The 18,087-nt window shown below is 40.6% G+C and overlaps 1 protein-coding gene across 12 annotated transcripts in view; it reads left to right on the top strand.

Annotated features, from left to right (window-relative positions):
• Positions 1-18,087, top strand: part of vab-10 — a gene marked incomplete at both ends in the record, with an annotated part of 57,568 nt that overhangs the window by 9,555 nt on the left and 29,926 nt on the right. For 3 of the 12 annotated variants that reach the window (NM_001348621.3, NM_001377644.4, NM_001047256.5), the window contains 9 exons: positions 3,371-3,473; positions 6,195-6,256; positions 6,551-6,640; positions 6,710-6,787; positions 7,499-7,675; positions 14,804-14,866; positions 15,768-15,884; positions 17,297-17,485; positions 17,739-18,077. In NM_001348621.3, the coding sequence (NP_001335519.1) occupies positions 3,371-3,473; positions 6,195-6,256; positions 6,551-6,640; positions 6,710-6,787; positions 7,499-7,675; positions 14,804-14,866; positions 15,768-15,884; positions 17,297-17,485; positions 17,739-18,077 (1,218 nt within the window). Of the gene's footprint in view, positions 1-3,311; positions 3,474-6,194; positions 6,257-6,550; positions 6,641-6,709; positions 6,788-7,498; positions 7,676-11,497; positions 12,389-14,803; positions 14,867-15,767; positions 15,885-17,296; positions 17,486-17,738; positions 18,078-18,087 lie in introns of those variants that run through there. The other 9 variants (NM_001377640.3, NM_001377641.2, NM_001348623.3 and 6 more) reach the window with 7 other exon arrangements.

Here is an 18,087-nt window from a genome sequence, read left to right as displayed (position 1 = left end):
TTTCCATATTTATAAGGGGACACCCCTCTCCCCACTGACATCCGACGACAGCTTGACCTTCCCCGGCCATTCTATTCTACCCGTGCGCGGGAATTTGTTTATACTATATGCAAAGAGAGAGAGATTTGTGATTATTTATTTATGCTGCTGACCAGTATTTACAACTTTTCGCACCTTTTTAGTAACTTTGAGCGAAAAATTGGGAGAATTTTGAAGGTTTTTGAGAGTTTTTAACACAATTTAAGCAAAAAAAAATATTTTCCAATGTTTTATGTAGGCCAGAATGACTCACTTATCCTAAAAATATTGGAAAAATTCTTGCCAACATTTTTCAATAGATGCCTCATATCTCTTCTACTCCCGGTGGCAGTTTAATGACAACTGACCTCCTCGGGGAACACGAAAATTGTGCAATTTTTCGGGTTTTTTCGACATTTTTTAGACAAATAAATCGATTTTTTTTATCAAAAAACGTTGAAAAAAAAAATTTACCTAGCGCCTACCTAATGCTTACATCCCTAGGTGCCAACTTTTTGATGCTCTGCCTACATGTCTATGGCATTCTTACCTACATGCCTATTTTATGACTACCCACGGGAGTACTCGCCTACTTCATGCCTGCCTACTTGCCTAGTCGCGTATTATGTGCCTATTGCTCGCTTTTTTAGCCAAAAAATCTATATTTTCAAGGAAAAAAAAGTTGAAAAAGGTTTATTTTATCTCACGTGGAAAACGTGTTAAATTCACTTCCTTAATTTTCTGATCCTCATTTTCATTTATTCTCTGTTGAAAAACTTTAACAGGTAAATTTGTTTTTGAAAGTTTTATTAGCGTTTAGGCTAAATTTTCACCTACCTACGTGCCTACTTCATGCCTGGCTATTTGCTTAATTGCCTAATTTGTGCCTACCTATAAGCCTACCTTATGCTTTTCTACGTGCCTATTCGAATATTCTCTCTGCCTGCCTGCCTACTAGTTTTCTCGTACCTGCTTGCCTACGTGTCTACCTCATGCCTACCAAACTGCCGATTCCATATGGCACCTACCTACATGCCTGCCTACTTTCCTTCTTTGCTTCGTGGTTAAATATGCGCCTACTTTTTACCTGCCTACCTACGTGCCTAGTTCATAACTAACCTCCTCGGGGAGCACAAATTGTCCAATTTTTCGTGGGTTTTCAACATTTTTTAGCCGAAAAATCAATATTTTTCAATGAAAAAAACGTTGAAAAAGGTAATTTTTCTTCACGTGAAGAACGTGTTTAATTCATTTCCTTAGATTTCCGGCCCTCATTTTCATTTATTTTCTGCTGGAAACTCAGAAGTTAAGGTAAATTTGTTTTTTGAAAGCTTTTTTCAACAATTTCAGCATTTTTTGAACGCGTTTTGGCCAAATTTTCACCCTCCTTAATTGATGCCTGCCTACTTGCCTTTTCGCCTATTTTGTACCTGCCCATAAGTCGATTCTCTGCCTACGCGCCTACTTTATGCCTTTCTAGGTGCTAGTTTCATACTCGCCTACCTCCGTGCCTACTCGCCTACTTCATGCCTGCTTACTTGCCTAGTTGCTTATATTTTGCCGATTACTTGCCTTTTTAGCCAAATAAATCAATACTTTAGACAAAAAACGTGGAAAAAAGTTTTTTTTTTTTTGGCTCTCATTTTGATTAATTTTCTGTTGGAAAACTCTAAAATCAAGGTAAATTTGTTTTTTGGAAAGCTTTTTTTCAACAATTCAAGCTTAGTTTGAATCCTATAGGCCTAATTTTCACCTACCTACGTGCCTACTTTACGCCATATTTTTTCCACTTCTACGACTTTAAAGCGAGGCTATTTTATGCGGAATGGTCTTGCCGCGCATAAGGTCATTATTTTCAGCAGTTTCTGTGTAAAATTCGCGTAGATCACGAGTAGATCACAAAATATTCATCTCATAATTCGTATTTCTTTTGCCTTTTTATTGTGATCTACAAATTCATTGTGATCTACGCATGCTCTACGCGTATTTTACAAATAAATTGCTGAGAATGATGACTTAACGCGCGGCAAGACCATTCCGCATAAAAACGCCTCCGTTTAAAGTCGTAGAAGTGGAAAAAAGTGCCTACTTCATGCTTGCCTGCCTACGTGCCTACCTCCATCCATCCTATCTACGTTCTTACTTCATGCCCGCCCAAATACCTATTTTATGCCTGCCTATCTCCGTGCCTACTTCATGCCCGCCTAAGTTCCTGCCTAATGCCTGCTTGCCTACTTACTTACGTGCCTGCCTATTGCGTTTCAAAAATTTGTTCTTCAAGTTTGCCATTTTAGCCGCTAAAATTCCATTATTTTCTAGCAAAATCCATTTTAATGCAACAAAAAACAAACAAATTTTCCCGCCTCATTTCGTCACTCCTCCGCGCACACACCTCCGATCGTGTTCACTTTCCGTCTCTGCGTCTCTCACATCCCATCACACTCTCTATGCCTATCCACCGTCTGCCTGCGTCTCTCAGTGTCTATGCAGCCGTTCAACATACCAACTGACGGACCGTGGTCAGGTCAATGCCCCCCGTCTCATTCTCTCTCTCTCTCAATTGTCTATCCCTTTTTCTCATGGTGAACAGACAATTTTTCGCCGCGAAGAAAGTTTTTGAATTTTCAAGCTTGGCGCGTGTTTTTAGAATGTCTGCGTCTCTTTTTCTAGATAGAAATCTAAAAATTTAGAAATTTTATTTTCCGAAAAATGAGCTCTCGACCATTTTTCTTGCGAAATTTAGTTTCGCCGAATTCCGGCAGAAATTTCGAAATTTTCTGTCGTTTTTTTGAAACTTTTAGCTGAAAATATTGAAAATTTTTTTTCGGATATTTTGAAATCGTTTCATTCTCGACTGTGCCAGGCTGTCCCATTATGGTTTGATCTACAAGAAACGCGGGAATTTTTCGCCTAAGAAATGTGACGTCAGCACGTCTCTTCTCCCGCATTTTTCGAAGATTTAAGTAGATCAAACCAATATGGGACATTCTGACACCACGTGTCATACTCTAAATAATTTCTTTAATTTGTCAATTTGTCGATTTACGCGGCTCTTGTGTACTCCTTGAGGAGAACAGTTTTTTTCGAAACTGCTGTGGTTTGGGTCATTTTTGCTCGTTTTTATGGCAAAAAAGACTCAAAAAAAATCAAGCATTTCCAGCCAAAAAGCTCCAAAATCTTTTTCTCGAGGACACATGAGCTGCGTAAATCTACACGATATTACAGTTTTATTCTTCAAATCCACTTTCCTATCATCTCAATCTCTTTTTATTTTCTCTTGTAATTTCTTTCTTTTTTTAGTGTAATACCAAAACATATATAACCATCATAGTTACCCATATGGATACAAGAAATGGTTGGAGAGAGGTATCGTAGTCATCACGCAGTCGATCCATCGGATGCTCAGGAGAAGGAGGTGCTCGATCATTATGAGCTGAATAGGGAGAAATATAATGGTAAGAGCGGGGTTTTTTCGGTGTGAAAATTGGTTAGAAATGGGAATTTTGGCTGGAAAATGCTAGAAAAATGGAAAATTTAGCTCGGAGTTTGGGTTTTTCTCACAAAAAATTGCTCTATACGACCAGGCAAACTAGGTGAAATTTTTGTTTTTTTTTTTGTGTTTTTTTTCCACCTGAGATTGTAGTTCCAGAGCATATTTCTGTAAAAAGTTTGTGCGTTTTCTGATTTGGCACCGTTCCAAGTGGTTTATTTATTCACATTCCCCCTCCATATCAGATTAGTTCACTATTTTCCGCATCGGCCATCATCCATCAGTGTCAGATGAAATTTCGATGAAATTCGAAGGTCGCTCGAAGATTCAAATCTGAGGAAAAAAAAACCGTTGCAATTTCGGATTTCCTTGCTAAATTGAACGGAAAAGGGGGACGATTTCAATCTCCACCACAAGCATACCAGCAGGCGGCCAAGTTGACAAATATGACGACAAAACCAACACAAATATATATATCTATGGAACCAAGATGGTCAGGTTGCGGGCTTTGACCCCCTCCGTTCCTCTATTCGTCTATGTCTAACGGTTTAGAGGAAGAAAAGAAGAAATGGTTGAGGAGGAGGTTTTATACATGTACTAAACTGAGGGAAGAAGTGGGGGGGGGAGGACACGCATGGTTTATCGATGAGGATTTCTTGAGATGGAAATCTGAGAAAAAATCTGGGAAAAAAGCTGGCGAAAATCGCAGGAAACCTTGAGGAGGAGACTGAAAGTTTGTGGGAGCTCTTTGATGGAGAGGAACTCAATGTTGACGTGCTAGAAGGGCCGGGGGGTCTAGTCACGGCCTAGGGTGTCCACTCAAGGCCAAGAAAGTTCACTCATGGCCTAGGAGCTCAGCCACGGTCTAGGAAACCGGCCCACGGTCTAGGAGTCCAGCCACGGCCTAAGGGGACCACCCACGGCCTAGTGGGTCCAGACACGGCCTACGACTCCACCGACGGCATAGAGGGTCTACCCAGAGCCTATAAGTTCAGCCACGGCCTATGTAGTTCACTCATGGCCTAGAGGGTCCACCCACGGCCTAGAAGTTCAGCCACGTCATATGAGGTCCACCAACGATCTAGGGGGTCCACACGGGCTCGAAGTTTAGTCACGGCCTAGGGGGTTCAGCCACGGCCTAGGGAGTCCACCAACGGCCTAAGAGGCCCACCCACGGCCTAAATGTTCAGCAATGGCATAGGGAGTTCACTCACGGCCTAGGGAGTCCACCCACGGCCTAGAAGTTCAGCCACGGCCTATGGGGTTCACTCATGGCCTAGAGGGTCCACCAACGGCCTAGAGGGTTCAATTTTCCAAGAGCGAAAAATTCCAAACACGGTTTTTGCACCAAAAATACTTATTTGGGCCCAAACTTGAAAATGATTTTCTGTCATGTCCTTTTTTGAGTGCCGAGCATTTCTCAATAGTTATGAATTTTTGATGAACTTTTTTAGATTCCATTAAAAATTTTAGCTCGCTATACGATTTGCTGAGCCAGGAGATGATCCTCTAAAGCTTTTTTTTCCAAGCCACTTTCATTTGGCCCAATTTCCAATGTCTCCTAAATAATGGTCGCTTCATTAACGATGATTTTTCGGTGGCGAACAAAAATGAGACACTTTCTGTGCGTGCCGCCGTGGAGGAAATAATTGTTGCGAGGAATTGGGGGGATTAGTAGCACTCACTCGTCACTTACCGGTGGTGTGTTGCAAAAAGTGAGAAAATTGGTGGGTTAGGAGGGAATTAAGGGGGCTGGGGAGTCATGGCCTGAGGCCTGAACTGAACGAATGAGCCTGAGGTCTTTTAGGCCCCTTGCGGACCCTGTAGACCTGTGGGCTTCGTAGACCTGCGGGCCCGCTACATATAGTCCGATCCATTGCCATTTCAGTAGTGTTTCAGCCATTGACCGTTCCTGGAAGGCGAGATTCTCTGCAGTTAGAAGTGGCTTCTCCAGATGTTGTTTGACTCTTCTGGCTCCCCGAGCTTTCCCCGAGCCCGAGCTGCCCCCCCCCCCCCCCCCGATTCTTGTAGGACCACCTGTTGAAGCCTTTTTCAAGTTCAGTAAGCTACATCTGACTGGCTTCTTTAATGTGGCGCAGATCTTCCGATTTTCCAAGCTTCACAGACTGATCTTTCTTCGACAACCTTCCTATTTTTCAACTTGACAAATGGAACTGTCAAGTAGATTAATCCTCAATTCTCGGCCCAAAGTAGGTGATACCCCGGAACACTTGACAGTCTCTCCACCTTCTCTCGATGACCACTAATCTGGCGATTTATCGCAAGTTGCCGGTTTTCTCTGCGTATCTCTCTCTCTCTTTCTCTGTCTCAATTGAAGAAAGTTGCGAAAAAGGTTGACCGGCAGTAAAAGCGCCTATTTCTTGTGTTGCTCACGCATTTTTGTGGGTGAGCAAACATGGTACATACAATTGTGTTGAAAAAATATATGTGTTTGTGAAGCAAAGAATGAATAAGAAGAATAGGTGGGGGGAAAGAAATATGAGACACTACTGTGAGCACAACTTGGACATTTTGGTGGAGCCGGAGTTTTCCGGAGCAGGGAATGGGGTACCAGAGGGATCTAAGGGAACTGTATTTGGTGTTTTTTGGGATATGGGAATGGAGCTGAAGCTTGAAGCTTACAAAAGCATAACGTTAAACTGCTTAAATTTCAATTTAATTCCAGATGAGCGAGACAATGTGCAGAAGAAGACGTTCACAAAATGGGTTAACAAGCACTTGTCAAAGGTGAGATTTTCTTGGATTTTTTTGTTTGAAAAATGTGCTGAAAATGGGCAATTTTTGTGTAAAATAAGTCTAAAATTGAATTTTACCCGTATTTTCCCTGATAATACGGTTGTGGCAAAAAATTTTCGTATTTAAAAATTGGCAAAAATCCCGGAAATTGTGGCTTTTCCCACCTGGAAAGTTGTTGAAGTTTGCAAAATTTTGCTTAAAATTGACCTAATTTGGCTGAAAATCAATGAATTTTTCACTGAAATTGATGAAATTTAGCTTTAAAATTTTCCATTTTTATTTCAGACGGATCACAAAATTGACGATTTATTTGTCGATTTACGGGACGGATATGCACTGATTGCGTTGTTGGAGGCTCTTACTGGCGAGCGAATTGTGAGTTTTCACACCTATTTTCAGTCAGAAATTTTCAAGTTTTACCTGAAAATTGGCAATTTTTTTCAGCAAAAAGAGAACGGCTACACACGATTCCATCGGATTCAGAATGTACAGTACTGCTTGGACTTTTTGAAAAAGAAAAATGTGAGTTTCTTTTTTGTTGGTAGTTTGGATGAAAAATCAAGCGAAAAGTTTTGGTTTTTTGATTAAAAATCGGGGAAAATGTGAAAATTTTATAGGTTTTTTTTTAAAGTAGAAGATTTTGTGTTTTTCTGCCTTTTTTGGGATTGTGCAATTTTTGTCTTTTTTCCTATAATTTTTATTCCTTTTTTCTGTGTGCCTATGCCTGAGCCTAAGCCTATTCCTAGGCCTAGGACTAAGTCTAGGCTTAAGCCTAGGCCTAAGCCTAAGCCTAAGCCTTGGCATATGCCTAAGCCTAAGCCAAAGCCTAAAACGCTATAAACCCAAGCCTAAATAGCTGACGCTCGCCACTGACGCCAAGCCTAAAACCCAAGGCTATGCATCAGCCTCAGCCTAAGCCATGGTCTAAGCCTTGGCCTAAGCCTGAGCCTACGGCTAAGCCGATGCCTAAGCCAAAACATAAGACTAAACCTAAGTCTAGGCCTAAGCCTAAGTCGAAGCCTGAGCCCATGCCTATGCTTACGTCTAAGTGTTCTATTTATAAGAATGTTTCAAAACTTTTTTGAACAAACTTTAAAACAATTTCGATTTCTGTGATATTTTCTAACAAAAACTAAACATTTCTTCTCAAGTTTTGAGTTTTTCTGGGGTTTTACTGGAAAAAAATTTGCTGACCAAAAAAAAATAACGAAAAATCTAGTTTTTCATTTTCAGATCAAATTGGTAAACATTCGACCCGAGGACATTGTCGAAGGAAACGGAAAACTGACACTCGGACTGATTTGGACAATTATTCTCAACTTCCAGGTCTCAGTAATCCGCCAACGTCTCCTTTTGGAGTCGTCACAACACGAACAAATGAGTGCAAAACACACTACCACCAACTCACAGGTCCTTTTATTATTTTTTAATAATGCTATTAACAAGTCGAACATGGGTTTGGGCTTTTGGTCTGAAGCCCGATTTAGTCTGAAAATTGAGGTAAGAAGGCTTTTCCCTTGGCTTTATCTAAGTTTGATCCCTTATTCCATCTGTGTGAAGTGTGCGTTTTGCTTTAGTTTTTCCTGAATTTTTAACTGGAATTTTAGCAATTTTGGCTTTAAAGCTCTGACTTTTTACAATCTTCATCTGGAATTTTGCCAGAGAATTCCCTTTTTCTCTGATTTTTACTGAGGAATTTTGAAACTGGTACTCTAGTTTCAAAGCTACTTTTGATGCTCTTCAGGAAAAAGAGATAGAAAATTTGAATTTTTCTGAGTTCTACTAGATCCGGGAAATATCTAGCTTTTGCTCCCGAACACGTGATTTTTCCGCAAGTGTTTCTCTAAATTTCAAGTTGCAAGCTAATAGGAAATCCAACAAAAAAAAACTTTTAAAAAAATTTCCACTGGGTACAATGTTTTCCGCTATCTGAAGTGCTGTAGATCAATCCGCAGATTTTTTTCTGAAATTATCAAATTTTGCTTCCTAAAATTTCTAGTTGTTTTTCCGAGATTCAGTGCTGTTCTCAGTCAAGACTAGAACGTTTAAGCTTCTCCTCTTGATTTTTCACTGGAAAATGGGCTCCTAAGTTTTGGCCTAAAAAATTCTTAAATGTTATACAGAAATTTTCCAATTTTTCTAGAGATTTTGTAGCTTGATGTAGCTTGAAAAACCACAAAAAACTACAATTTTCCTTATTTCCAGAGTACTGTATTTCAAGGAGTTTTCCGAGTTGTGCTCCTGAAATTTCGAGTTTTTTCCCAAACTTTGGGGCTATTTTTAGTGAGAATCTGAGACAATTTTTCACAGAAAAAATGTCTCAAAATGAGACTCTAGTTTGAGCAGAAAAATTATCCAAAGCTTACCCCGTAAATTTCAAAATTTTCTCGAAATTGCACAGGGTTTCGCTAAAAATCACAAAAATTGAAATTGTTCATTTGAAGAGATTTCTAGTTTTTTCCCGAACTTCGGTGCTGTTTTCAGCAGAAAACTAACAGAATTTGAAGTATTTTTGCTGGAAAATGGAATGAATAGGGTCTGTAATTCAAGCTTACAAGTTCCCCTACTGCCGATCATGTATCTACTGTAACAGTTTTACCCTCTATCGATAAGGGGATTTCTCTTTCCTTTTACTTACGTTTTTTTGCCTTCCTGCTGTCGTGTTGAGAAGACAACAAAGAAGAAGAAGAAGAACAGTTGTGCCACACCCAGAAGAGGTTAGATTTCAAAATTTCCCCAATTTCACAATTTATGAGTAATTCTTGACTTTGATTTTTTTTCCATGGAATTATTGAGGTGTGGTCGCGTCTTTCATCTGGAAGAGAATCAATTTGATATATGAACTATAATTCAACACATTTCCACCACCACCACCTCAGCCAAAAAATCAGAAACAGAAAAAGGAGAAGGTCGGCCGAGAGTGTTGGAATTTTTGGGTGTGGCTGAATTTGGGTTCTTTCTCTCTCGCTCTCCCTGTCGTTTTTTTTCGACGTCTTCTTCTTCTTGACAGCGAGGAGGGTTTGGCAGCGTCTCGAAATGATTTCTAATCAGTTGTAAGAAAGGAAGAGAGAGAGAGAGAGAGAGAGAGAGAGAGAGGCGTTGGGGTTTTGATTGAGACGGCGATTAATTCATTTCCGGAGGAACCCCCAGGTGATCAAAGATGAGGTTTTGGAGACTGTTTGGAGCTTCAGAGCAGGCATCCTAGAGGGTCATAGAGATCCTGAAGCCATCTAGAGAACTATCCAAGATACCTGTAGATCTACTAATATCTCTGATCTTCTAAGGGTTCTATTGGCCTGCGTCAGAGGTTGAGGGGTCCCATAAGGATCTGTTGACTTGAGATCCTGATGGAATGGAGCTCGTGATCTGCGATTTTCAGCTCCCCGAGCATCATGATAGAATCTTTTTGAATATAAAACTACGTTAGAAATGTTTCAAAACACCTTTTTCTCCTTTTTCCACCACTTCCGGTTCCCAGCTGAGACGGACGGGGTTGCTTGGTTGATGGGCTGTAATTGCAGACTGTATTTGGAATACGACCTGCCACCCCTTGTTCTGTTGCAAGATGTTTTCCCTAAGACGAACTTGTTGGGTGGGGGAGGCGAAAGTAAACAGTGGGGGGCCCCGCTGACTAACCGAAATGTTCTTTTGCCTTGAAAGGTTGACTCCCACGCAATTAGGGCTATACCTGGAATGGGAATGGGGTGCACTTTTCCATGGGCCTGTTGAAGAGGTAGAAGGGGTCCTATGGGCTTGTTGAAAAAATCGAAAAGTTCTCATAGGCCTGTGAAAAGGTCGAAAAAGGCCCATAGGTTTGTTAAAAGGATCCCATATGCCTGTTTCAGAGATGCCTGTTTCAGAGATTGGGGGAACCCATATGCCTGTTGAAAAAAATAGAAGAGCTCCTATAGGCCTGTTTCAGAGGTCGAGGAGGTCCCATAGGCTTGCTAAAAGGATCCCATGGGCCTTCTGAAGAGGTTGAATAGATCCCATAGATCTGCTGAAAAGGATTGAGAAGTTCTCATGCGCCTGTTAAAAGGATCCTATAGACATGTTTCAGAGGTTGAAGGGATCCTATAGATCTGCTGAAAATGACCGAAGGTGCCCATTCACGTGGTGTCACGCTGTCTCAATATAGTTGGGGTCTACAGAAAATGCGGGAATTTTTTCCCAGGTAAATTGTGGCGTCAGCACGCTTTTAGCCATGTGAAATCAGATGAAATGTCTGCGTCTCACCTCCCGCATTTTTTGAAGATCAAAGCTAAACGGGACTTTTTGACTGCATGTGCTCCTGTCTCGGATCCCTGGATAACCTTCTAGACCCTTTTTGTAGACCCCATTCTCACGATCAATAACCGATCGGGAAATCCTAGCGATTAAAGAATGAAGTAGAGAAGGGGGGTCACGGATGCTTGCATATGGGGGTAATTAGAGGGATGTGATGTTTTTCATCCCACCCTACCTGTAGCAGAGAAGAACCGTTGCCCAATTTGGATGGCTATAATGATTTAAATCTCCCCCCTCATGCATCCCGTATGAATCAATCAATTTGACAAGTTTGCGACGATCTCCAAAACGGCTGCTGTGAAGATCACATGGCAGGGGGGTTCACGCCCTGAAAAACCGAATGGGTGTGTCTCTAAAGTTGAGAGAGATGGAGATGGAGAGGATGGTTTTGTGTTTTGCAATGAAATGCGAAAAACTAACAATTTGGCAAATTTATGAGGATGGAATTTGAAATATATATTGAATGGGGGCAATTGTTTGGGAATCGGTTAGGATGGAATTGGCATTTCAAACCAGAAAAAAAAACCGACCCCTTAGGAGCTTCTGACCACCACTGCCCGCTTATCAGTAGTGTAGTTTCAAACTTTTTTATGATGTTGCCCCCTAACTAAACACACTACTATTCGTGTCGTTTTTCGAAATTCCACCCTCACACAAGAAACTCCCAACCGAAGATGATGAAGCTCAAGTGCAAACACAGTGAAAGATTCTTCTGCGAGGCTTCATCTTTCTCTCCTCTCGGCAATGGGAAAGAAGGAGAAAAAGTGACTGTGTGGAATGGAACAATAAAGTCGATTTATATATGCATACATTATATCATAAATATATATCATAAAATGCACACCTCCTCCTCCCGCCAGCCATATTCGGGAAAGATACACACAGACGGTTGGAGGGAGAGCAAGTGTATTGCTCTCCGAGTACTATATATTCATTATTACAATTATGGATTTGCTCCTCGACTATTTCTACTTTTGTGCTCGGGAAGTGCTCTGCCACACGTTTGGAATCACCTGTGCGACGGGCGCCGGCAGCGAAATAGCATTAGTCGCAAGAGACCCGACGACTTATTACCGTCCTAGCAGCAGCAACAGCGACCCCACCTACAGAGAAACGGGCACGCCCATCTCATGGAGTGAAGGCGGAGGGGGACTGTCTTCTACTTCTTCTTCTTCTTGTCCATCTGCGTCTTCGCAATTTCCCTTGATTCTCCGATCATCACCATCACCCCCACAACCACCACAACAACAACACGCCCAACATCGGGAGTATTCTTCGTTTTCTTTTTCATCTTCTTCTTTTACAACACCTTCGTCGTCAAGTTCCTATTCTTCTTCTTCTTCTTCTTCTTCTTCAAATTCCCACGCGTGCGACCATTGCGATTCGTACGTTTGGCATGCGACATCGTGTCTAGCCACAACAGCATTATTACTATTCGGACTTGCAACCACTCTGACAATGCTTAAAGTGGTGCGAAGTTATTCGAAAAAAGCGGAGCGAAAATCCGAGAGCTCTAGAGCCTCGGCTCAAGGAGGAAGCCAGCAGGCGATCAGTGGTGGTGGAGGAGCCGGAGCCGGAGGTGGTGGAAACTCTAGCTACTATGAGGAGTACTCGAGCAGAAATGGAGCCGCCGGCGGGAATGGACATGTTGGAAATGGTGGTGGACAAATCATTCATCATGCACACAATCAGCACTTGTCCAATGCTCAGCAGGCACACGGTGGATTCTCGGAGAGCTCGAGCTACGAGACCCGCGAGCACTTTGAGCGAAAGGTGCAACGAGTGAAGAAGACACGTGGAGAACGAGAAAGATCTCGGTCTGGCAAGAGAGACGACGTGAGTTTTTTTTTTCGTCGTGCACACTTTTTTAAAACTTTCCTCTGGCTAAATTGCCGTATTTCCTCTATTAGTAGTGCACCTCATTGCTCAACTTTGACATCTTATATCTCAGTTATCGTTTGTCCTATTTAAAAATTGTCAACTAATAAACTATTTGATAGTTCTTTTTCTATCATTTCGTAGTTAATAATATATTGATATCTTCAAAATAAACCAGATATAACGTTTCAAAGTTAAGTAGTCGGGTGCAATACTAATAGAGAAAATTCGGTACGAAATTTTCGGCCAATTTTGTGTAGGATGTTGTACTCCAAACAGTCTCTCAAATTTGCGAGATTTTTGAAACTTTTTTTGAAGTTTGTAGAGTTTTGTAAAGCCCTGAAGATCCCTGAATCGATTGACGTTTTCCCTGTTCCGTTATCTCTTCCCATCAATTGTTTATATGACTTGATATTCTTCCGCAATTAGAACCCCCACTCTCTACTCTCGCCGAGAAGAACCCCCCTTTCGTTTTCGATTGACCTGTCTCTTGTGGGTGCATGGAGATGGATATCTCTCTCGCCTACACAGACCGTCATCATCTGCCTCCTAATGAATTCATCAGTAGTAGCCTTCTCCCGACGAACCAATGTATAGTAGTTGTGAGATAACCTTGCTTGTGTTGGGTCCCCCCCCCCCCCCCCCCTCATCGAAGTTTGTATGTGTGTTTGACGCCGGGTCGACGCATCATTTTTGCGAATTGGAAAGGGTGGAATCGATTTACAAAGGGTTTATGAGAAGAACGAGGGAAATGCATGAAATACGCGGCGTCACCGCGTTCGTTTTCGATTCAGTCACAACATTTCTCTACGAGGAGGCAAAAAAGTATTGAATGCGGATTTAGAGAGAAGCCAGCCACCTTTCCACTTTTTTTTGGGGGATTTGAAAAGGAACGGTGTATATCTCGGCTGCCTCAACTTTTATCAAAAAATGCTCTACAACAAAAGTGTAGAGAAATATTTTGCCCGTATTTTGATAGTTGAAAATTTTTTGATCCAAAAGATAACCAAGTTCCCCGCAATTTCTCATCGTTTTTTTTTCAATAAGAAGAAACTGAACCACACCCAACTCTTTTTTGTTTTCGGCGCGTTGATGAAGATGGAATTTGAAGAGAAAGATGAAGAAATTGACGGGGGCACGAAATTGATATCGCTGTAGAAATATGATAAACAATTTGGCAAAATTTGTATGGGGAACAAAGAAGACGAGATAGGTTTTAGCCACAAATTGGGGGTGATTTCCTGTGAAATTTATCGATTTTCTGCGCAAGCCTGAGGATTCCTGAGTGAACTAAAAGTTTTCGGCAAAGACATACGAGCCTGAGCCAATAGGGGCTTCTGCTAAAATTTCCAGACATTCGTGATGTCAGAGTGTCCAATTTCGGTTTGATCTACGAGAATCGCGGGAATTTAGACGCAGATTTCTCAACTGTTTTCGCGTGGTTAAGAGCTTTTGGTGACGTCACACTTTTTCTGGACTAAAAATGCCCGCATTTTTTGCAGGTCAAATCAGCCTGACACCACGTGAGACACACTCAGTCTGCCCCCTAAAAGGAGAAAGGAATACGTGCGATTTTAGGGGTTTCCTTTGCAAATTTAGATATTCCCGGCTTTCTGGATCATCTCGGGCTTGAGAAGCTCAAGAATGCTTCTGAGCCTTGGAAAAAATTTTCAGGAAAATCCTGAGTGATCGTGACTATTCCTGATTACCCTGGAAGTTTTTAGCCAGGACTCGCTTCTGGGTTGGATTTCTGTATAAATTTCCACAATTTCCCAGTCTGCCCCCTAAAAGCTTCTGACCAAAAATGGCCACTTGACAATTTTTGATGTGTTTTTTTACCTGAAAAATCAAGATTTTGAAGCTGGAATCTGGTGAATTTCCGTTCACAAAAATGTAATCTCATGTTTCCCCCCGACTAGTTCCACCACCTTCCTTCGTCGTCTACTGCTGTCGTTGACGATCAAAAAAAGTTCCAAGAGAGGAAATGTTGAAAAGAGACACACAAAAGAGATGCCCTCCGCATTGGTTTTTTGTATGCACAGCCGGGTGGTGGGTATGTGCGCGCGCACAGGTTGATGCTGCTTTGACATGAAAAGAAATGGAGGTGAATCATGTCGTGGGACTGAGAAATTACCAGGGAATACATTAAAAATTAACCTAGAATTTGGTATTCTGACTCTGGAAATTGAAATTTCCATCGAAATTCATGAACGAAAGTTGAATTGTGTGATTTTTTCTTTTCGAGCTTTTCCTTGATTATTTTCAGAATAACTTGTGAAACAGGCTGCACACCAAACCCATTTCGACTTGCTAATATATTTATCACTGAAATCTTTTCTAAAAAAAAACCCCCAATAAATGTACATTTTTCAGGTCTCCCTACACGGAAGCGATGCGACATCGGCGCGCGACGCATTGCTCCAATGGGCCAGACGGGTAAGAGAATTTTACACATAGGAGCTCTTGGAGCTACCGAATTCCAGACAGACTTTGAAAAATGTTTTCTGTAGATATATATTAAGGGCCATTGGAATTTGTGTGATGCACTTATTTTTTTTGATTCTATTCTACAAAATGGTCTATTGCACCATGTTTTTTCCAACATTTTCCATCAAAAGTTAGTGTTAAAATATTGAAAATCGTCTAGTTTTTTTGAAAATAACATTTATTTTGGCTGAAATATCAGAGAAAATGCTTGAAAATGGCCTGAATGTTGCCAATTATAAAATGACAAGTCTCTATAATTGTAGCAACTTGGCGGACATTTCAGAGATCTTTCTCAGATGTTTTTAGCTAAAATAAATGTCATTTTCAGATAAATTAAATAATTTTTTATATATTGACATTAATTTTTAATTTAAAAAAGTTGAAAAAACATGGTGCAACAGACCATTTTGTAGAATTGCCTAAAATAGGTGCCACCCACCCTTGAAGCCCTTGAAAATGTCGTATTGCACCATGTTTTTTTCAACATTTATTACGAAAAATTGGTATTGAATTAAAGAAAATCACTTGTTTTATCTGAAAATAGCATTCAATCTGACGAAAAAAAATTCAAAAAATGCTCAAAAATGCTCTGAAAGTTGGCAATTAATGAAGAACAAATATCTATAGTTGTATCAATTTTCCGGCTATTTCAGAGCACTGTCTCAAAATTTTCAGCTAAACTATGAGTTATTTTCAGATTAATCTAGTGATTTTTTCATTTTGACACCAATTTTTAATGAAAAATGTTGAAACGACATGGTGCAATAGACCATTTTGTAGAGTTTCCTAAAATAAGTGCCGCCTTGAATATTCTGTAGAAATTAGAAAGTTTATATTTCCCATTTTCCAGGTGACTGCTGGTTATCCACGTGTTAATGTGAACAACTTTTCGAGCTCATGGCGTGATGGACTCGCCTTTAATGCAATTCTCCATCGATACAGAAGCAGTGCTATCGATTGGAATAAGGTACTTTTTTGTTGGTTTTAGAGCGATTTTTCATAGGTTTTGCCACTTTTCGAACCAGTTTCCGTTGGCAACCTTATCACAACTACTCATCAACTAAATTATCAGCAAATGGGGAGACAAGACATAAAAACCAGAATCGTATAATTCTGAATTAGAAACGAAAGAATGCGAAGCTTTTAATAGTGTAACAAGCGACCCCCGTTTCTTTTTTTTTTGGAGAAAATGGTGGAGAATAGATTGACTGATATAATAAACATGAATGATAGAAGTGATTAGTGATTGACTTGACGAAATAGTGTAGCATCTACCCGGAGACGCAGACATTTCTCTCTTTCTGCCCCTGCAATTTATTTATGTTGATCATCATTGAAAGAAGGAAAGAGAGAGAGAGAGAGTGTCTGAGAGAGGTTTTAGAGAAAATGGACAGATTTCTGTATACGGAGACTGAGACCTCACCAGGTTATCAAAGAAGGCGCACCTTTTTGGCGACTGCGCGGCGGAAAATTGGATTTACATGGGGATTATTACGGACCGATCGCCACTTGAAAACCGAATAGGGCAGGCTAGGAAAAAGTGGAAAAAACTGGGGAGCTTGATCGAGCCCTAGACCGGCTTTTGGGGATCAATAGAGCAATAGTCGCCCCAGAAATAGGCAAAAAACGCTGAAATTGAGCTTAAAATAGATTGAATAATTGGGATTGATGAAAATTAGCAAAAGTAGGCCTAAATTATTGAAAATTTGCTTAAAACTGATAGAACATTGCTTGCAATTGTTTGAATTAGACGAAAATTGTCAAAAATGCGCTTTAAATTGCCGGAAAATAGTCTAATATCGCTGAAAATGAGCTAGAAATAGATTGAGTTTATTCTAAAAGTGGGAAAAATGAGCTTGCGATTGACGAAAAATACTGAAAAATTTGCCTGAAATTGCTAGGAAATTGCTTAAAATCGCTAGGAATTGAGCAAAAATCTCAGAAAATATGCTTAAAATTAGTTTCAAAAAGCAAAACAGCTGAAAACTTGTTTAAAATTTCAAAAAAAACTGTTCAATACGTCGAAAACGAGCAACAAAGGAATAGGTTTAAAATCACTGAAAAAAGCTTAACATTGTCGCAAAATGGCTTAAAAGTGAGCAGAAATCGCAAAAATTAAGCTTGAAAGTGCCAATAAATGACTTAAAATGGGTAGAATCGAGCAAAATGAGCTAGAAATGAGCTTTAAATTACTAAAAATCAAAAGAAAATTGGCTTACAACTGCTAAAATTTGGCGAAAGTCACTGAAAATAAGGTTAACGGCACTAAAAAATAAGATTAAAATTGCTTGAAAAGACTGAAAATTGCTGAAAATACAGATAAAAAGGCCTATAAAAGCCTAAAATCGCTTATCAATTAATTCAGTTTTTAATTTTCAGATCAGTTCGGACTCAGTTTCCAACACTGAACGCCTGAACAACGCGTTCGCCGCGGCGGACCGCGAATTCGGAGTCGAACGTCTTCTTGATGCCGAAGACGTTGACACCAACAATCCAGACGAGAAGTCGATTATCACCTACGTCTCGTCACTCTACAATGCTCTTCCACACGAGCCGGAGATGAGCAGAGTGAGTTTTTTTTAGACTGGGCTTTTGGGTTTTTTTTTCACCGAAAAATTGGTGGAAATTGAAGTTTTTCAACTTTAGAACTTTCAATATAAAACTGGCCACTTCTTGTCTCGTGTACGTCTAGCTGTAGTACTTCTATGTGTAGTGCAATGTGCACTATAAATAGAGGTAGTTCGGAATATATGTGATAACCGTGTCTTTTTGTCTTTATGTCTTCTGTGTATGTATATGTACATCTAACAAACGTTTTTAGCTGCAAAAAGTGCAAGAAGAGTACATTGAAGAGGCCTATGAATGGCGTGAGTGGGTGGTTCGAGCTATCCAGCTCGTCGACGATCGTCACCTCCAGGGAACTGCTTCGGAGCTCATCTACGAGCTTCAACGATTCCGAGAGGATGATCTACCGCCGAGAGAAGAGCAGAAGCGACGGTTGACACTTGTCTATGAACACTTGGAGAAGGTGATGAGGTCGACGGAGCTCTTTGCGATCCCACACGAGCTGAGTGCTCCGGAGCTTCAACGGGTGTGGAATGAGCTTCAGAACTCGATAGATCGGAGGTTTGATGTTCTCGAGAGACATCGTATTCAGGAGGTGATTTGTG

This window comes from Caenorhabditis elegans, chromosome I, assembly GCF_000002985.6.
Source record: "Caenorhabditis elegans chromosome I".
NCBI classification, from domain to species: Eukaryota; Metazoa; Nematoda; class Chromadorea; order Rhabditida; family Rhabditidae; genus Caenorhabditis; species Caenorhabditis elegans.
The sequence above is the reverse complement of the archived record's forward strand: the minus strand, read 5'-3'. Positions and strand labels throughout refer to the sequence as shown.